This window comes from Podarcis erhardii, assembly GCF_964252035.2.
Source record: "Podarcis erhardii genome assembly, chromosome: 2".
Taxonomy (NCBI): domain Eukaryota; kingdom Metazoa; phylum Chordata; class Lepidosauria; order Squamata; family Lacertidae; genus Podarcis; species Podarcis erhardii.
Genome location: NC_138498.1, coordinates 36,590,446 through 36,611,911, shown reverse-complemented (window position 1 = coordinate 36,611,911; position 21,466 = coordinate 36,590,446). Strand labels below are relative to the sequence as shown.

Here is a 21,466-nt window from a genome sequence, read left to right as displayed (position 1 = left end):
TGCTGTCAGCACAAATCTATATATGTCTATTCAAAAGTAAGTCCCACTGAGTTCAATAGGGGTCTCTCCCAGGCCACTGTGTATAAGACAGCACCCTGAATAAATAAATGCAGGACTAAAAATGATCAGCTGGTATTATTATCAGGAAGCCTGTTCCCTGCCTGTGTTTTTTCTTTCTTCACAGCGCTGACTTCTGATTATCTTAAAAACCCCCCAACCAAATTGTATTTATTGTTTTCTTCCAAATAATGTTTTCTTGTCTCCTTAGGTGATCTTTCGTTGCTTAGAATCCTACTGCCTCTGTTAGAAAAATGAATTAGAGTATCTACATCTTTTTTTATATACTGCAAAGGTGTTACTAAGGCTGCAATCCTAAAACTGCTTACCTGGAAGTAAGCCCCATTAATTCAGCGCGACTTACTCCAAGTAGATGTGTTTACAACTGCGCTGTAAGGCCCAGTATGAATCTAGCAGGCATGGGGTAAAGAGATTGCTGCCCCTTTTACAACCCTTGATATGAAGACAGGCAGAATTTAACCTCACACTAATGAAGCAGTGCTGATGTGAACAGCTGGTGTGTGTGTGGGTGTGGGTGTGGGTGTGGGTGTAAGTGCTGTGAAATGCACTGGAAAACACACAACTCTGCAATCTAAGGTGGTAACATCAACACACCCTTAAACTGTCAATTAAAGAATACTATGCAGCTCAAAAGGCTTGCATGACTAACCTTTATCAAAGATGTTGAACTAATAAAATATATCATGCTGAATATTTTGTGTTTCTGGGAGCTTAGCCTGTGCACCTTACAGCACCATTCTTTGCATGTTTATAACTTGGAGGCAAGTCCCACTGAATTACTCCCAGGTAAACGTGCTTAGCATTTTAGCCTCAAGCTAGTATAGCTGAGATATTTAAATTGTGCTGTAAGCTTGTCTCTAAACTACATTACAACTGATTCTCTGTTTAAGCCAACTCTGCAAGGCTTGGGCATCATCTGTTCCCAGCTTGGCAGCACAGGATGCAACAGACACAAATTCTTAAATGTTTTTAATGTGCAATTCCTGTTTCTTTTAGGCAGCATCTGTTGCTTGCTGAGCGCTCACAGCAAGGAAAATGAGAAAAAAATGGTTGCTGAAGGATTTGATATATTTCAAACATTTGAATCCCATTTTGTTCCAGAGCTGTTCGCGTAACTTTTGTTGTGTGCTTGAATCCATGTGGACAGATTAATTTTTTAAAAAGGGAGCATCATTAATTGCACAGCTTTGGGTGTTAGTTTAATAAACCTTTGTGGAGCTGCTGGATATAATTGCATGTAGCACTAGTGCGAAGTGTTCCAGTGCTGCCTGGGAAATAGAAGGAGGTGGGGAAAGAAAATTGTAATTTTTAAATGGATAATGTAATTTGTTAGTTGTAGGGCCCTCCAAACATTGATGAAGACTGCTGCCTCCACACTGGGAGACTTTGTGCCAAGTTTGGCTATGGTATCTTGAGCAACAGCCGGACCAATGCCAAAAAACAGCCAGTCTTTTGGTTTGCCATCTTGATTCAAAATGGCTGGTGGTCAAATATTGATGAAGACCGATTATATCACAAGAGGCAGCTGTACCTATACATAACAGACAAAACAAACAAACATTTCCAAACAATATAGTTGATCCTACATGGAACGTGCTTTACTGCCTCAGACAGGTATAGGATGTGTATACATTACCATTTTGAAATGCAGCCAGATGGTTTCAATCTGAATTGAAACTAGTTTGGGGTGGGAATGCATCAAAATGCAGTATTGATTTTGGGAATTATGGGACTAGAGTTACTTAAGCAATACAAAAATTTATTTATGTATGCGACCACTGCAGCTTAAGTGATTTTTGCCCAAAGATGGAAAGAAGAAAACATCCCAACCAAAGAAGAATGGCAACAGAAATCATTAGAATACTCAGAAATGGCAAAACTTACTGGAAGAATAAGAACCAAGAGGATAAACTTTTAAATACAGAATGGAAACCAGTTATTTGCAACATTATTGTAAACAAGTTAAGACATTAGCAGGATTGTAGTAAAAACATGCAGTAACAGAAAACTTATAATGACTATTTGGGATACATAATAAATAGGGGTAACTTGGAAATGCAGTAAAAAGTAGAATAGATATAAGAAACGGTAGAAAGGGGGGAAATGAAAATATGATGTGTGGAATAATTTAAATTTATGCTTTGTGTTTGTTGTAAACTGAAAAGTATAATTTTTTAATGCAGTATTTCATTAAAAATGACAGGACACAATATAGATATGGATTGTGGCAAATCAATACAGATATGGATTGTGGCAAATATGTGTACACTGCTTCCCAGACCAGAGGGCAGTGGATGCAGAGTAAACAGGAATGTGCATACAGCCTTTGAATTCAGGGGGTGTTTCGGACCACATGCAGCGATTCCTCAGATGCACCCATGTTTGGTCAACTCAATGGCTTTGTATGCAGACTGTTTATTTATCTGGGCTGCTCTTTGCCTGCTCTTCATTAAAATAAAACCCAGAACAGGTTCCAACATGGAGAACACATAATACCTACTCAACCATGAAAACAATCTAAAATCTCATTTTAAAATATCACAACAAATCAAAAAGTGCCAGAAGTGCTTAAATGGGTATACATCCTCAAGCTGTGTGAAAATTTGCCCACCAAATTGTCCATCATAACTGTGGGTGGTGAAATTGAAAAAATTACTGAATATTCTCTGGTGTGCAAGTGAAATTCTCCAACAGCTTGGGAATGGTTGAAAAATATCTGTCAGTCTGTTTCTCTCTCTCTCTCTCTCTCTCTCTCTCTCTCTCTGTGTGTGTGTGTGTGTGTGTGTGTGTGTAATTCTCAAAACGGTATGGCTCAGTTAATACAGAATGAAATTATGTTATAAATTCATACTAGTGGACTAAGGAAGGAATAGGCTTGGAGTACCAAACCCCTTCCTCCTTTCAACAATATTAACATATTGTTATGTAGTAATTTAAAACTACACTGTAGTATGTACAGTGCTTTTTTTCTGGGGAGACGCAGGGGTATGTATACCCCTAAACATTTTGTGAATCTAAGTTTGGCCTCATTGAGGGGCAGTATTTCAATATGAGTAGGAAAATGAGAGTAGCTAAACATTTTTTAATATAGAAAAAAAGCACTGAGTATGTAGTAATTTATGTTACTGTTATGTAGTAATTTAAAACTGGATCCACAGCTGCACCACTTTGTTAGGGGGGGGGGAGAATGAGGGAAGGAATTTCACTTACTTTTTAAGAGCGGATTAGTTTGAAATTCTCCAGCAGTTTGGCAGGAGCCTGAAAAAGAAAAAGAATTTAGTAACTTGCCAGAAATTTATGTTCTGAGGTTTTTCAACCCATCCCTTGGTGATAAAGGTTCAAATTGTTTTACTCCAAAAAAGATAATACTGTTTGGCCTGTACTGATAAAATTACTATAGTAGCTATGAGGTATAAATAAATGATAACGTCACCATTTGGCACATTTGGACGGCTATCAGGAACACATTGCTCTGACAGAGCCCACTATTTTCCTAACCCGATGCTTTGGGTACTTGGGTCTAGCTACCATTAAAATTCCCCACAGTGCATCCATTGCAGTATTATTCTGGGTTATTGTAATGAATTTAAATGGCAGTTCTCAAGCACCTGCTGCCAACCTATTTGCCCACTTGAGAGGAAGGCACCAGCCAGAGGGGTAATTTCATGAAGACATCAGACCTAGGGCTCCTTGAGGGCAATGGGACTTGCTCTCAGCCAGGTATATTGAACTGCAGCCTGGATCTACCTTATTATAGGCTCGCTTCTGAAACAAATAATCTCATATACATTGGTTTCAGTAGGATTATATCTGCTAGTAAAGTTCAGGAACTGCATAAGACTTTTAGCATTGTTAAGAGACCGATTCCTTCAAAGAATGACAAAAGCTCAACCTTCCTCCACGGATATTTTAAGGTGGTGAGGGAGAGACTATTGTAGTTCTTTCAATGAGGCCTCACTAACTGGCAAAACGATGTGAAAACCGAAACAGCTAGCTCCATTTTTAGAAAAAGATCAGAGAAGCTAAAACATCTCTCTTTGTTCCCATTTTTCCTTTGAACATGCTTGGTATATGGCTGAATTCTACCTTTGGTTTAAAGTGTGTACATAATCCAGTTACCACCTTGAACTGCAGTCGCTCCTTTAAAGCTAAGCTACATTGATGATAATGATGATGATAATTTATTTGTTCCCCAGCCACTCTGAGCGGCTACCAACAAAGATTAAAAATACATTAAAATGTCACACATTTAAAACTTCCCTAGGGTTTTACTTTAGAGTAAAGATCAGCTGCAAAGCAAATCTGTATCCACGAATCATTTCCATTCAGGGATAGCTTTACTTCCAGATTTAAAAATGAGCTTAAGAATCGCCCAGCACATGACCAGAGAGAAATTACTTTGATTCATTGTGAAAGCTAAGCAAGTCTCAGCAGGGTGAGTATAGGGGGCTGGGAGACCTGCTACCTAGCAGCTCCCACCGTACACTGCTCTGAACTTCCTGAACAAAGGACAGGATTGAAGTATAATAGTAAAAAAAGAACACCTTATGATGATGTTACCCCTGAGAATGCTGCACTTGCTGTGACAAGTAGAGTCTATCTACCCTTCCTGGCATTATGCTGCTCTAGTCTGTCTACTAGGCTTCCTAAATGGCCAGATTGAAAACAAACAAACCTCAAACCCAGCTTGCCCTGTCTTGTCCCTTGTGGTTTAGTTAGCAGCAGCTTAAATGGGTAGCAGTTGTGAGACATGGCTAAAGAAGTCGAACAGTTAAGGCTGCCAGTTTTTCCCCCTTCCTGTCAAGGTTATTGGGCTTCTCCAAAAGCAGGAATGTTTTGTATTTGTTAGGTACTAAGCTCGGATCCTAGTACAATAGGTAAGTAGGATCCTAGAATGCAACAACTGATTGGCTTGCAGGAGAAGACCAATCAGGCTCCAGGAGGAAGTTAATCAGCCTATTAGGCTGGTAGAATTGCAGAATGCAACAACTGATTGGCCTGCAGGAAAAGACCAATCAGGCTCCAGGAGGGAAGCAGAATCAGCCAATCAAACGGGACTCATTGTATAAATAATGTATATAAAAGCCTGAGATTGGGGGGGGGGCAATTCAATCACTGTTTTATAAGCTGCAATAAAGAGCATGAAATCACTACGGGACTCCCAAGTATATTTCAGTATTCAACTATTACTCATACCAAGTAGTTCCAAATTATTTATCAAATGACAGAGGTGACATTGAAATCTGATGGATTATCATTGCTGAGTTGCCCAGAGGATGGGTGTTAAACAGAGTGACTAAAATGTTACTTATTAATTTTCTTATGGTGTGTGGTGGAGAGGAGGGACTTATTGGCATGCAACTGTAGAGGCTATTAAGGAAGGGCTGCTAACAGTGTTTGAACTGGCACAAAGGTAGAAATGTTATTCATTTCTTTTAACAATTTATGTACTGTTTAACACCATAGTTATGAATGCAAGAGCCTGTTGAATCAGGCCAATGGCCCATCTAGTCCAGCATCCTGTTTTCATAGCGGCCAACCAGATGCCACCGGGCTCCAGTTCATTCTCAACCAAACCTTGATATAGGTATGAACTGTGGAAAGGCTTTCTGCCTCAACTTCAGTGTTTCTTTGTGGTTACACACCATTCTAAGCATTCCTGTTGATGGAATATTTATTTGACTTCTATTCGTTCGTGACATCTTGCACGAATTATATGGCTTTTGTTTGTGAATTAAGAAACAATGGATAGTGTTTCATAAATATTGCCAATACAATATTAGCCTAAGTGTTGCCTTTTGTTGATCAGTCAATATCAGAAAGGGCACCCATTCATGGTATAATGGAATCAGCATGGTGGCACAGAAGGTTTGTTATCGCTGTGGTTTGTGAAATACAGTGTTTGTCATACGAATGCAACTTTACAGCAGGCAGAAATTCAACAGGTGAATGGTTTGAGACATAGTAATATAAATCACACAGAGTGTATATGAATGTCATGCATACATTGAAAGGCACAGTAAGCCTTTCTTTGAAAGAAGGTAACAACTTAAGGCAACAGAAGAGTCCTGATTGCCCATCTTTGCCTTCTAATTCCAGCATGTTCTTATCCCAATCGAGATATGGGCATGCTCCTTTATTTGTGTGCTAATTCAGGCACATTGACTTTGTGCGGACTCAAGGGAAAAGGGAGCAATCCCAGGGTGCCCCCATTTCTTGAGTCTGGCTTGCGACCGTGCTGATAAAAAGTCTGGCCAGATTAAATGTTGGCCACCTTACACTGCAGTCTTAAGTACACATAAAAGGACGTGGGTGGCGCTGTGGTCTAAACCACTGAGCCTCTTGGTCGGTGGTTCAAGGTGAGCTCCCGTTGCTCTGTCCCAGCTTCTGCCAACCTAGCTGTTTGAAAGCAAAGCAGGGCAAGTAGATAAATAGGTACCTCTGCTCCAGGAAGGTAAACGGTGTTTCCGTGCGCTCTGGCACTCGTCATGGTCCTCCATGTGCCAGAAGTGGTTTAGTCATGCTGGCCACATGAGCCTTAAAGCTGTCTGCGGACAAACACCGGCTCCCTTGGCCTGAAAGCGAGATGAGTGCAGCAGCCCCATAGTCAACTTTGACTGGACTTAATTGTCCAGGGGTCCTCTACCTTTTACCTTTACCTTTAAGAATACATACTAGAAAGCAAGTCCAAATGAAATAAAGTGTGCCTTTCTGGGTGAGTATGTGTCGGCCTCTGCGGCTTAGGGTGAAATAACCACCCAATCCCAAGCAAGCTTGCTTAAAATGCAAGCCCCATTGGGCCAAGTCTAGGATTTCCCCTCAACAGGACGACGAGGAGTCCCCAAAATTCAGCAGGGCTGGCTTACCCTTCTGCAGTAAGCATATTATTATCATAATTCAATTTATTACCCAGCTTTCAGCAGCAGGTCCCAGGGTTGGTTACTATTTAAACCTCAAATTTAAAAGCAGTTAAAAACAGATTGTACTCAAAGGAATAGGGAGGGGCCCTTAAAACATGCATACCAGATGTCAAAGGTGTAAAGAGGTGCATCTTCTGCATTCTCCAAAAGCTGAAGCTGGCAGATGCCCCTCTGTGGGGAGGGAATCCCACAATTTAGGGGGCTGCTACAGAAACGGCCTCACCTTCGCCACCACCCCATTGTTTCTGAGGGAGGTGGAGCTACCAACCCACTCCTCCCATGCTGAGCTTAACACTGGGGAGGATCTGTAGGGAATGAGATGGTCTTTCAGAAATAAGGTGGAATGTGGGCGCCCTTAATGTCATTTGGGCCTTTACAGACCCTCCATGTGTCTCAATTTCCTAGGGACAGTCCTGGATTTACAGAAGCCATCCTGATTTCTGATTTGATCCCAGAATGCCCTGCTTTTCCTTCGGACCTCCCCATTTCCACCAGAGAAATGTTGGAGGGTCTGGAATTATGCAGCCTCCTCACCCAAGGAGATAAGTTAACTATACAACCTTTAGAAGACATTTGAAGGCAGCAGTTTTTTGGTGTTTAATGTTTTACAGTATTATGCTTTTATATATGCTGGAAGCTGCCCAGAATCACTGGGGCAACCCAGTCAGATGGGTGTGGGGCATATCTGTCAACCTTCCCTTTTTTTGCAGGAAATTCCCTTATTCCAGCACCGTTTCCGCTGCTTCCCCAGATTGTTAGATATCCCTAGACTGTCCCCAGGACAAGTGAGGCTGCTGATCCCTTATTTTCGAGACTGCTGATCCCTTATTTTCAAATCTGAAAGTTGACAGCTATGGTGTGGAGTGTAAAATAAATAATAATAATAGAATAGGACGTTGCTGTTTTCATTGAGGAAATGTTAGAGGACAACTTGAATTGATCCCGGAAACGAGCTGGCAGCCTATGATTCGGAAATAGTGTATGTATGTAAGACATTTAAGTAAATTTCCTCTCAGCGCCACCGCCGGACTTCTTTTGAGAGTAAACAAGGCTAGATGGGCTCCAGCTGTAGGCTGGAGGGACCCGGGCCTGCAGCCTCGCGGCCCACCGCTCCCAAGCAAGAGTGGCGCATCGTGAAAAACAAATTTGGAAAGTTGAAGCAGAAAAAGATGGGAGGCAGGCAAGCAGGCGGGTGTTCGCACCCTCGCGAAACTTTTCCCTTCCCTTTCAGCAGGTCGGCCTGTGGTGACTCTAGGAAGCACCGCCTTTTATTCCAGCGAAACGTCCCCCAGCTCCTACCAAGGTGAACTTGGGCAGCTGGCCGGCGGCGGACTCCACACGGCCACCAGCACCGCGCTCGCTGCCGCCGCCGCCCTCGCCCTCGCTCTCCCTTCCCTTCCCTCCATCGGGCCATGTGCCAGGGAGCTGCTGGGGCCGCGAGAGGAGGCGCCGCTGGCTGCTTAGCAGGCGGCCTCCATTGGCTGGAGAGCAGGGCTGCCGCTCACGTCAAGGCGGCGCCCAGCTCCTTTGCAAAGCTGCCTCCGCCGCTGCTGCTGCAATTGCAGCGAGAGGAGAGAGGAGATGCTGCTGGCGTTGCCGAGGTTGCCTTCTGCACTCGTAGCAGCAGCGGCCGCAGCCCGAGCTTGAGCTATGTGCATGATGATGCCGGCTTCTTCCCGCCCCATCCCAGCTGCACTGCTCTATAAGGGATTCCCGTTAGCCCAGCTCGCCTAAACGGCCCCCAGGTTGATTCACTCCTTTCGCTGGAGGGGGGGGGCGACGGAGGAGGAGAGGGGGCGGAAAGGAGGGAATGGGGGTGGAAAAGATGGGGGGAATGGCTGCCTCTGTCCCCTGCTCGGTAGCAGCAGCAGCAGCAGGCACCGCCACCCCCCTGGGGGCGGCAGCAGCAGGCAAGTCAATGCGGCAGCTTCTCCAGTGAGGGACCAGCAGCGCAGTTGCAGGAGGCAGCGGCTGACCTGAGTGCCTGCGCGCGTATTGTGTCTCCCGGCTGCCTTTCCGCGCCTCTCCTCTCGCTTTGCAAAGGTGCGAGCTAGGGAGGCGTCTCTCTCCAACCGCCGACCCCCGACCGCCTCCTCCCCGGATGCCCTCTAATACTGTCCTACGTCTCAAGCATGGGAGCGCTAACCAGCCGGCAGAACGCAGGAGTGGAAGAGGTGGACATCCCGTCTAATTCCATCTACAGATATCCTCCTAAATCCGGTAAGGCTTAGCCGGGATGGGAGGAGGAGGAGCAGCAGCGGGGAGAGGCGAGGAGGGGAAGAGATCGGGGAACTAGCAGGGTGACGAAGCAAGGCTGGACAGTTGAACTCCAGGCGGGAGCCGGCGGGGGGAGGTCGCTGGATTTCGGCATTGCACAAGCTGCCTGGGACGGGGGTGAAAAGCAGGACTTGCCTTTTACCGCACTGAAGCTGCTTCTTTGGCGGGGAGGGGGCGCAGCCAACGAGTTTTCGGAGAGTTTTGGTGTCGGTCGAAGAAGGTCTCCCATGCAAGTAGCTCGAGAAGGTCTGGCGGCCGAGAATGCGGGTTTCTTTCGCCTGGGTCGACCTCCTCTAAAGCGCTCCCGGTGGCATCTGAATTGAGATAGCAACATTCATGGCATCATGCTTGTTGGTAAAGAACCTTTAAAAAATACTAAGTATTCTGTGGTGTTGTTGTTTTTAAAAAAGCCGAGCCCAAATCCAATGAAGGATTGCAGTTCCTTTTCCCTAAAATATCTGTGTGTCCTATGCCACCCCTTGGAATGGGGTTTTCGTACTTGGTACCTGTATTGACATTTTCACATGCTTGTTTATATTCTAATTGCTGTTTGGAAATATCCCATCCATCCTGCTGTCTAACAGTTTTTCCGCTGTTGCTCACGATGGAATGTTTTCCAGTATTGATGGGACAGGGATACTGGGTTACCGAAGCCACACATGTAGTATTAGGTGGGATGAAATCACAGTACACTACTGTACTTTTCTCACTCTCCTACATATAGGTGTAGAACTTCATGGTCTGCTTGTCAGTTTCCTCCTTTTTTTTTTAAAGGAAGCTAGAGGTAATGGTAGCTAGGAGAGACAGGATAAAATGGGATTAGAATTTAGCTTGCATGCAAAGTGTTGGGTAGCTGATTTTTTTTCCCCTTGACACTGTTCCTGTGCCTTTAACAGTAGTCTGGCATGCAGAAATTATGACAGGTTAATTTCCATTTTTTAAAAAAGGTTTTCCTGCTCCATTTTTGTCAGGCAGCTATTAAAGGAAGGAGGCCATGTGCAAAGGAAGGTACTTAGGAGCTATTGTGCATAAGAGAGGATTTGAGCAGGTAGTATTAGCCATGCAGGAGTTGGGAAAACATGTAAGTGCCAAATATTCTTCATCCTGCCTTTTAAAGGGGTATACTCTTTGCATCTGATCATTCTGGTTCTGGGGTCCCCAGTGCATCTGGGGTCCCCAGCCAAGGCTCCTCTGCCCTCTCTTCCTGTTGGCTTTTTTGTTGCATTTGGTTGGGTGGAGGGTCTTGCCTGTTTGAGTGGGTGCTGCCTTCTTTCTTCTAGTTCATTTATTTTGGGGTGAGTGTAAATGCCTTGCCTGCTCAGGGGCATTCTGAGCATCACCAGCTTTTCCTCGTGTTAAATGGGTATTATTATTATTTTTTTTAAAAGCCTGTGAGGGCCAAAAGGTTGTGGACCCTTACTGTAGTTAATTACACAGGAGAATGCTTTGCAAAAATGGGCGCAAAACTGTGCTGCGCATCCTAGTAACTTGTAGTAGTTGCATTGGGACACTACGCTACACAGACTGATAGTTTCATTTCTTATTCAGCTATCAGCATTCTGAATGCAATCCTGTGCACACTTAGAAACCCATCCCGTGGACCTCAGTGGGACTTAACTTTTGAGTAAAACTTGCATAGGGTAGCCTTTGCTTGATTACTTAAGATTAACTCCAGTTTCAGTCATTGGGGCCTGCATCTGAATACATGTGCTTTAGAATGAAGGTGCCAGGATATCTTACTAATTATAAATGAAGGGTGTGGTCTTTTTTAGCTGCTTTCCATATTTATTGCTGGAATTTTTAGAAAGGGAGCTGTGTATTTTTACTAATATTAGTGTAGCACATCAAGCTCCCTTGAAGTCATGTTTCTATTAATTATTTTTAATTGTGTGTTTTGAAGATTTAACTCCCATTGGGACAGTGTAATTCAAAACAAAAGGGGTTGGGTGCCCTCAGATACTCAGAAGGGCATCTATCTAACCCTTTTGTTTTTAGTCCCTAGTGAGCAATCTTTGGAGTCTAGGTGATTCCAGGGTTCTTGTTGAAGCTCTGCACTAAGTATATTGTTAGGAATGAGTTGTGACTGTGTATGGCAGTACCAGGGGGCTGGACTGGTGTTGAGGCCAGGGGACACGTCTAAAGAAGATGCAATCTATTGAGGCCTCATCATAACCGCTTCTTGCTTAAGCCCCACATTGTCTGAATTTCTTGAGTTCACTTGTCAAGGTCTGGGTAATAGTTGCTTTCATTTATCATTTCTCAGCTTAGTTGACATCCAAGAACTCATATGGAGTGCATGTTTGCAGAAGCTGTGACCTTAGCTTTCACAATAGTTTCTCTTGGTGCTACAAACATGCTTGACTTACTTTTCAGGAAACATTCAGAGTAGGGTTGTGTTGTAAGGCCTACTATTTTAAATAGGGCTTACTCCCACGTAAGCTTCTACAGAATTGCAGACTTGGTTTGAATTTATATGCACACTTAACCGGGAGTAGGCTACATTCATTGAGGCAGGATTTACTTCCAAGTCGTCATGTCTAGGATTGGGTTGCATGACTGCAGCTTTCTGCCTGTTTCCTTGATCCTAGCTGTCATTGAGTAGCTGCTGAAAATATCAAAAGCTGCCTTATATTGAGTCAGATCATTGGTCCAGCTAACTCAGTACAGTGTTACCTTGGGTTACAAACACTTCGGGTTACAGCTAACCCGGAAGTAGTACCTCGGGTTAAGAACTTTACCTCGGGATGAGAACAGAAATTGTGTGGTGGCAGCAGGAGGCCCCATTAGCTACAGTGCGACCTCAGGTTAAGAACGGACCCCCAGAACGAATTAAGTTCATAACCAGAGGTACCACTGTATTGTCCCAGGTCTACCTTGATATGTCGAGGATTATTGTTGTTTCATGAAGGGTTTTTAACCACTGCTCACTTCAGTGTTTATCAGGAGCATTTCTCTTCCGTTAGAGTAACACAGAAGTTCAAAGTCCTTTGTTTTATTTAATTTTCAAATCACAACTTTATGACCTTTTAAAAAGAGGGGGACGTAAGGTTGTGTTTACACTTGAAAATGATTTGTTCGGCACTGGAGATTGTTAACAATAGGTGGTAATTTTGTTAAGCAGTTAATTATCAAGTTAAGGTAAAAGAAAAAGGGTCCTTAATGATGTCTCCATTGCCCAAATTACTTGCTGATTACCAGCAAGGACCTTTGCAGAGTCATTGTTAACATAAACTGTTTCTGTATTGAGAATACATGCCTGGCTTTTTCAGTAGGCAGAGCAGCTGGAATCGGTTTGCTAAAACATCTGCCTGGCTGTTGGCATTTAGCAACTTTTCTTCCACCAATTGGGACAGAAGGTGTTTTCTGAAAGATTCATAAGCATAAACAGATGATGCCTGCCTTTACTTTAATAATTTTTTTTTTAAATGGCCACACATTGGTATGGTGCCCTTTCTGTGGAGTTATGCCTTGTCCTTGATGGGCTGAGTGCAGTGGGAATGGCCTTTCCGTTTGGGCCATCAATCTCTTTGACGGCTGCTGGTCGTTTTCTTATTTGTGACTAGTTTATTTTTTATAACAGAAAGCTTTTCAGCAGCAGCTACCTCTTGAAAGAAAGAGCCTTTGGTGTGGGGAGAGTTATTCGGACGCATAAATAAGCATGCCAAGTGAACAGATCAGCAGTGTGCTTGGTGCTGTATAAAACACAGGCTGCACACAGTTCCTGCCCAGAAGCTGTGTCTGCGATAGGTTAATAACATCAACCAAGAACACATGAGCCTTTACACCAGGGGAGTGTTGCTCTCCAGGCCTGCTTACCTGGCCCTTGGGGCACTCCTGGGACTACACCCCCTCCAACCTGCATCCTTCTCTGGCCCTGATCCACCCCCTCCTGGAATGTTTTTGGATGCTGGAAGGCACCCTTGAATTGTGATAGTGCCTCATGCTTGTCTGGATGAAGGCTGGAGAGGTGTGTGTGTATTGTGGTGAGAGTGGTGGGTATCACAGAATCGTAGAGTTGGAAAGAACCACAAGGGTCATCTATTCCAACCCCCTGCAATGCAGGTATCTTTTGCCCAACGTGGAGCTCGAACCCGCAACCTTGAGATTAAGAGTCTTGTGCTCTGCCAACTGAGCTAGGTAGAAACCTTTGCATTCTGCATGTCTGCAATGTAGCCTACTGTGCAAAGGTCTCAGCCTTGGCCCCGCCCACTTCTTTTGCCTATGGCCCTGCCCACTTTTTCCTCTAGCACCCCCCCTTCACCCCCCCCCCCGTCAAGGGTGCCCTCTACGTAATGCAGCCCTCAAGCTAAAAAAGGTTTCCCACCTCTGCCCAGGCTGTGTGCTAAATCAAGTAAGATGCTTCAGGTGCCAAAGGGAGAGTAGGGATGGACTGTTACCTACCATTACCCACGGCCCTCTCCCGACTAGTCTGACTGTGAAGCCACAAGGGTGAGGTTTATTTAGGGAGCATTGTTTTAAAGGGAGATGTTTTTAATTTACTCTACAGGGTGGGATGCTGCCCGAGAGGTGCTGAGCATCAGGTGCGCTGATGGCTGGCTGTACCTAACTCCCCACAGGACGTGGGCTTGTTGGCAGAGGAGGGTTTAATCTCCCTAGGTGAGAGGTGGGGAGAAGGTGTCTGTATTGCCTCAGGTGGGAATCAGTGGTGTTTTTCTCCCTGCTGTTGTTTTATTGAGTGGACCTATTTTTCTCTGCATGATTATAGGTTGGTTAAACATTTGGGTGTTTTATTGAGGTCAGAATTGAGCGGCTGAAGTGATGTGCGTTTAAGGAAAGTGTGCTTGTTGGGGGGCGGTTCTGTTTTTTAGAATGTGTATGTGAATGATTTTGGTGATTACGTATGCGTTTGTAATATTTATGATACTTTCATGATACATAATGAAATTATTTTTGTAACTCTATTTTGATTTGTGTATGTTTTGCTTTGGTGGTTCCCTTACTTCTTTTGTACATCGTTCAGAGAGCTATTCATTGATTGTGTTCCTTAAAGTGTGGAATTGTTTATTAGTAGTACAATATTGTTTTATATTTAAATGTGGAGTTTGCCTTACATTTCCCCCCCTATTGATTCATTTTTGCTGGGAAGCATTTTGTTGAAATATGCTATGGCAAACTAAGAGGATGCACTGCATATTTCTTACCTCAGAGCAGAATAATGTTGTGAGGTACCATAAAGTAATTTGTGCTAGTAAATGAAGATCAAGAGGAAGAAGTAGAAGCATCTAAGGTTAAAAACTTTGTACATCTTACCTTATATGCCTTTTTGGTTTTTTACTGTAAACATTTTAAACATGGCAATGTCCAGTATGTAATTGAGAAATCTGACCCAGGGTTCTAAGCACACTTCTCTGCACGTCCCAATATCCACCAAGATTGGTGGCGGTGTCAAAAAGAGAAAGTGAATAGATAAAGCATTGGAGTCTATCAGCTAGGCATCTTCCAGATCTATCATCTATCAGCAAGGAAGGGTACAGACTGGCTGAGAAGGTGGTCATGCATGCATATGAAAGAGAACAGGGTGACAACAGTTACTTTTGCCCTCCCCTTTGTGGCATACAGTCTCCCTCCACCCCCCAGTGTCCACCAAGGATCATTTAGTTCAACCCCCTGCAATGCAGAAATCTCAGCTAAATCCTACATGGCAGATGGTCATTCAACCTCTGCCTAAAAACCTCCAAGGAGGGAGAGTTCGCCACCTCTTGTGGGAATCTGTTCCACTGTAGAAAAACTCCTACTGTCAGAAAGTTCTTCCTGATATTTAGTCAGAATCTCCTTTCTTGTAACTTGAATCCATTGGTTTGGGTCCTAGACTCCAGAGCAGGAGTAAACAAGCCTGCTGCATCCTCCATGTGACAGCCCTTTAGATATTTGAAGAGGGCTATCATATATTATATCAGTCTCCTCTTTACTATACTAGGCTAAAGATACTCAACTGTTCATCTTCAGTCTTGGTTTCCAGACCACTGATCATCTTGGTTGTCCTCCCCACACTTTCCAGCTTGTCAATATCCTCCTTAAATTGTGGTGCCCAGAACGTGCTGCAGTACTCCAGGTGTGGCCTGACCAAGGCAGAATAGAGTAGTACTATTACTTCCTTTGATCAGGACACTAGACTTCTGTTGATGCAGCGTAGGTGGTGAGAGGGAGGGGTTCTTAACTTCTTTCCACATTTGCTGTTTCCGATGCTGTAAATCGACCAAAGTGCTTTCTCGTTTAGGAGAGACTTGTCTCTCCTGTGTCACCTCTTTGCTTCCACTGGAAATGGATCCCCTTCATTTAAAGGAGCTGTTAGGCTGCCATGAAGCTCACACTGCCTCTAAATATGAAAATTCAGTTAGCTATCATGGCGCAATGGTCAGTGTCTGTCTGTGGGGAAACTGCTGTATTTAAGTAGTTGTTGCTAAATGTGGTCAACTACGTTAAGTAGGAAGAAATTAAAGGAAGAAATAGATGGTGCAATTAATTGGTGGCACTTGTTAGGGTGGCAAACAGGATGGCATCAGAGTAAGGAGAGTCTAGTGAATATTATTTTATTTGGCTGCTTGGACAGCAGTGCTTTCTGTCACAGCGCTAGAACATTGAGCATCTCTGTTCAGTCAGTGGCCTCCTGCTTAACCATGTGCTCTCTGCCAGAGCAACAGTGGACATTGTCATTCATACTCGTAGGGAAGGCACACACAGGAGAGAGAAGAGTGTGACAAAGGGTGGGGGAACCCCCAAGAGAGCCTGTCCAACTGTAACACAACAGCCCTGCAGTGCTGTCAATGGGACCTGTTCTCTGGTAGTTGCTGCCACCACCCTCTCACTTATTCTTGCAGCCTAGATGGGACAGGACCTGGGATACACCAAAGCAAAAACTTTTTTAAAGGCTCCAAACCATTGCACACAGCACTCCTCAGTCCAACCTGCTCACAAACTGCTGGGGGAAAGCAGGGCTAGATTCCAGCTGCCTTATCCTAGCCCAAGATCAAAGCAACTAGCTTGTTATCCTGGCAAAGCCTTCTAAACTTCCTAAAACCCAGGAACTCTGAGGCCAACGCACCCTGCATTTTTCCATACGGTTCTCTTATAAATGAGAAAACCTGAAAATATTTTGATTGAAGTACGGGGTAAAAGCAGTGGGTCCCCAATTGATGCCCTCCAGACATTTTTGAATGGCAACTCCTCTTGGTCCCAACCAGTCTGGTCAAATGTTGGGGATGATGGACATTGTAGTCCATTGTAGTATTTGGAGGGCTTCACTGGTTATGGCTGCAATCAAAAGTATGTAGAGATAGGTTCAAGCTCACTAACTAGTCTCCCCCAAAGTTTACCTTTTGTTCCTGGGCTCTTGTCAGCAGCAGATATAAATAAGCTCTACGGTGCCTGTTCCAGAGAGTGCTGCTTTATTAATGGCTGCATGATGTTCATTCAGCTATTGTAACAGTGGGGTTTCTTGGACAAGAATACAGACAGATGTACTTAATCTCCGTAAAGATCCTTAAGTAGGCCAGAGCACATGTCAGAACCACCACATGGATGCTGCCAAAAATATGGTCATCTTGTGGCAACTGATTACTGGCTGTAATGAGTGCTGTATGGAACTGTGCGACCACAATATGAGTCTCCTTGCTACTATTCCATGTTTCTGATAGTTGCTGGCAAGGCTAATGGAGATACACAAACTACTCTTGGGATGGTGGTGATTTTACATTTCTATCCTGCCCTTGCTCCAAAAGGTAGCAAATTACAAAGCAGCAAAACAGTGCATCAGCAAATAAAATATAAGCACTTGAACTTCAGGAATATCTAAAAAGATGAAAATCATCTGAGAATTGTCGCGTATCCTCACAGCTTATAATGTCAAGGCTGCAAGGAATACGGTCTTTCAGCCATCAAATGCCTTGGTGAACAGAGATGTTTTAAAATTCCTCTTGAATGTTAATGATGGGGACAGAAGCAGCTCACCTGGGGGCGGGGAGCATTCCACATATGGGGTGCCACTCCTGAAAAGGCCCTATCGTGCCAACTGTTCTGCCTCCACCTGTATATAGCAGTGTTGCATAGGCATAATGCCAACATTTTGGAAGTTAGACTTTTTGTAAAGTTGGAGGGGGACAGTCTTGGTGACCCGAGTCAGCCCTGTGTAGTAAAGTGATTGGCGGGGACTTTCTTGATTTTTTTTTTTAAAAAAACAAGGATGCAAAGTTCCAGCAGCACCGCACAAAATCTTATCAGAGCGAAATTTTAAAGACTATCGATTGCAACCATGCTGCTCTGTTGCAGCTTCAGTTCACTGATTGAGGTTTGGATATGAGTAGTTCTTGACAGATGGTGTGCTCTATAGATACCTGGTCAGTTCTTTTAACATGAAATAGGGTTGTATATTTTCTGCAGAGTAGGTTTGGGTAAAAATGGCAGAAGTTTTACGAGTGAGAAGAAAAAGTGGTAGGTGGACTTGACTGTAATTAAATCTCAGCCCAGGACTGAAAATTACTTGTGTGGAATACCTATTGGCTGTATGCGTTCAGAAATTGTAAACGGGCTTGAATTTATAGTAATGCAATAGATTCTCAAGAGATGCGTTTTTCCCCTACTGCATTTTGCACTGGCGCCCATGGAAGGAGGCAGTCAGCTACTTCTGGTAAATGCATAGGCTTATTCTGTCGCAGCAGATGAGCTGTTTACTGTGGAGAAAAGGAAGTGCTGCTTGGATTTATTGACCATTCATACTAAATACTTCTTCAAATAAGCCTCCAGATACATGGAGCTTCCTGCTGTGATTTTCCTGTGCTGTGGTTTTCCCCCTGGAAATTCCCAAACACACTCCTGGCCTTGCTGGTTCCTTTATGAAACGTAGGAGCCCTTTTTTGGCCCTATGTGCAGGAAAATAGGGAGGGGGGATACTGATAATCTGATCAGGAGGTGGAACAGTTTGAAGGTATGGCAGGATTCAGGTGGGAAAAGATACCTTGACTCTCTGTTTAAATATGATTATATTGCCCACTTCTGTGTGTCAGTGTGGCAGAGGAGAAAGCGTGAGTTAGGATTAAGAGAAACACACCCTTCCATAAGGTTCCTTATAATCATCTAGCCTTGAGTGCTATACAGTACTTACTGTTCAATGGAAGCCTAACCCATCAACCTAAAAATGTTTCAGTGGTTCCCAAACCTTTTCCATTTGAAAATTGTTGAGGGTCTAGGTGGACCATTTAATGATATTTCTTCCTGTTGTAGTGATCGTAGTGTGCAGTGCTAGATGCTGCGTGATCTTAAACTTCATTTTTGTTGCTGCTTTTCTTTCTTATACAGGGTGAGTCCTTTAAAAGAGACCCTGTGGATACAGAGTACAGTGGTGCCCCGCAAGACGAACGCCTCGCAAGACGGAAAACCCGCTAGACGAAAGGGTTTTCCGTTTTGGAGGCACTTCGCAAAACGAATTTCCCTATGGGCTTGCTTCGCAAGACGAAATGTCTTGCGAGTTCCTGCGGGTGTTTTCCCCTTTCCCCCCCTTTTCCTAAGCCGCTAAGCCGCTTATCAGCTGATCTGCTGATAAGCCGCTTATCAGCTGATCCGCTAAAAGCCGCTAAACCGCTAATAGCGCTAATCTGCTAAACTGTCAATGGGCTTGCTTCGCAAGATGAAAAAACCGCTATACGAAGAGCCTCACGGAACGGATTTTTTTCGTCTTGCGAGGCACCACTGTATACATGTTCCACGGGGCCTCTTTTAAAAGACTCACTCTGTATACAGTATTGCAGTTTATTGTACTGAAATTTTAATTCCATAGAATTCAAGCTATAATACAATAAAATGCAATATAATAAAAGAACACAATAAAAGCTCGTATGAATATTTAATGCAATGAATGTGCCATCTTCAAACAGATCCACACACACACTGCAGACCACCTGAATGTGGCCTGCAGACCAGATTTTGGAACCCCTTGGCGTGGATGATTCACAAGCCTGTGTGCAGCTTTTTATTTCTAACCAATTTAATACAATTGACATAATCAAGTGGTAAAACTCTTCCTGGATTAGCCCATTTCAGGCTCTAGTGGTTTGGACCTGGGTGGGGTTTTGTATGTTTAAGTGTGCCCTTACGGGAAGAAACCCACTTGTAAACTAGTGTAATGGAGAGACAGTTTAGAGGTTTTTAAAAGAAAGAAAGCATTTAAACATGCATCGAAATAGAAAAATATACATAGTAAGAATTATGCCAACCAATCAAACCATTACAATATAATACTCACTGTGTTGTGAACACATAGGATGAAGAGTAGGGAACCTTTGGTCTGCCAGATGTTGCTGAACTACAACTCCCATCAAGCCTGGCAGCAAGCATGGCCAATGGGCCAGGGATGATGGGAGCTGTAGTCCAGCAACATCTGGAGGGCCAGCGGTTTCCCACACCTGCATTAGGTGCATCATTGCTTTACACTATTTAGCGCATTTTATTTCCCACTTTCCAATGTGAGGCTCCAGACTCAGGCTGGCTTAGCTTCAGTAAAACGGCTGTATCGCTTCTTCCTTAGAATAAGGGAATGTGCATGATCTGGTACTCTTTTATGTGGCTATAAATCATGAATATGAATGGAAACTCACTTGTGTTAAACTGGTTTATTAGAACCTCAAGCATATTGTGAAATATCTATTAATTTCCTTACAATAACCCTTGAGGAATATTTTAGTTAAAACATCTATTACAATATATCATAAACTAATTCTGGCTGAAGCAGAAATTGCTGACCTTGTCGAGGCCTTCCAGGTTTTTCATTAAATCTGGTTAGTTAACTAAATCATGTCCAGCAGAGGTTTCACGTTGGGCGGACAATTGGGCGGACCAGGACTGCTCTCTTCCATGCACAGGTAAACAAATCTCCAAACTGAGAAACAGACAAGACATTTCCCCCCTAACCCCACCCCCCAAAGTTGCATCGTACGTATCTTCTTCAGCTTCTCTAGATACTATCCAGTAAGACCGGTCGAGAGCAGTAAGGGGCTCATGGGAAAGGAGGATTTCTGCACTTAAGTGGATTATCTGAACTGCAAGCAGCACAAGGGCCGTCTGTTTCCCTTGTTGGTGTACAAATGGCTCCAGGATAAATGCCGCCTACTGCTTACCGGTTCACAAGCCCTTCCCTTTCTGTAAGCATCTGTATAAAATGTTTCTATCTTAAATTAAAAACAAAACAAAACAATAAACCAGGGCAAAAGTAGGCAGCTAATTAGCCTGCTGCTCTGTCCAGGGCACAGCTGAGATTTTTTTCCTAGGCTTTCCACCTTCTGGGCCTTCAACACAATGTTAAACCCACAAAACAAGCGCCATTGGGAGCATAATTAGGATGTGCAAGCTTATATATTTCTCCTTCACCCCCGGTTGCTCTGCGTTTGGCTTCTCTCACACGCATCAGACAGCTTCATATCTGTATTTGCAGGTGTTGGCATCTACGTTATAGAAACCTTGGTCATGTTCCATGTAAACTGCTTAGAGAGGTTATGGATGATTAAGCAGTATATAAACCTTGTTGAATAAACTAACTAACTAACTAACTAATTAACTAACCAACCAACCAACCATGTCCCCATTTTCTTTGTGACCTTGTAAGTTGCAGATTTCTTGAGAAGGACTGCATTTCCCACAATAATTTAACTGTCTTTAATGAGGTTTTAGTCCTCTTGGGGCAGGTGTCTGTTAAACAGCTGTAATTTGGTTCTTATTACTTGAGGTAGAGGTTTCCCTCTCCTTCAAGCCTTTCTTTCTAATTATATTATATTATATTAGCAATAATATATATGTCTTCTAGGACCAAGACCTTTGGAGTGGAGGTGGGGGGAAATGCTGTTTTAGTAGTGGGATTTCACATAGGTTGGGTGACAAACAGAAATGCTAAACATCTCTTACTACTCTAATCAAAATCTGATTAGACCAAAAGCCTTGCTTTTAATCAGTGATTAATGTATTAAGACTTCCAGCCATACTTTCACAGATGGGCAGTGATGGGTGGGTGGGCAGCTAATGTTGGTTTTGGAGTATAGCTACTAGGGCACACAAATTGTCTTCCTCTATCTTTTATGTAACCCTGAAGAGGGGAGGGAACTCTCTAATGCACACATTGATCCAGAGCTTTATCTGTGTTTAGTTGCTGGTGTCCAAATGATTATGCAGCAAGTGAAGTAGAAGGCGCT

General features: G+C 43.6%; 1 protein-coding gene and 1 long non-coding RNA gene across 5 annotated transcripts in view; one reads left to right on the top strand and one right to left on the bottom strand.

Moving 5' to 3' along the window:
- Positions 1-648: 648 nt before the first annotated feature.
- On the bottom strand, positions 649-5,147 carry LOC309335748. The gene is made up of 3 exons (XR_014153705.1): positions 4,754-5,147; positions 3,289-3,336; positions 649-1,609 (listed from the first exon to the last, which is right to left on the bottom strand). It is a non-coding gene; the product is annotated as an uncharacterized lncRNA (long non-coding RNA).
- A 2,741-nt stretch (positions 5,148-7,888) lies between these two features.
- RNF157 (ring finger protein 157) overlaps positions 7,889-21,466 on the top strand; it is a 71,499-nt gene continuing 57,921 nt past the window's right edge. For 2 of the 4 annotated variants that reach the window (XM_081850765.1, XM_081850764.1), the window contains exon 1: positions 7,889-9,218. In XM_081850765.1, the coding sequence (XP_081706891.1) occupies positions 9,131-9,218 (88 nt within the window). In that variant the 5' untranslated portion in view covers positions 7,889-9,130. Of the gene's footprint in view, positions 9,219-9,294; positions 9,630-21,466 lie in introns of those variants that run through there. The other 2 variants (XM_081850762.1, XM_081850763.1) reach the window with 2 other exon arrangements.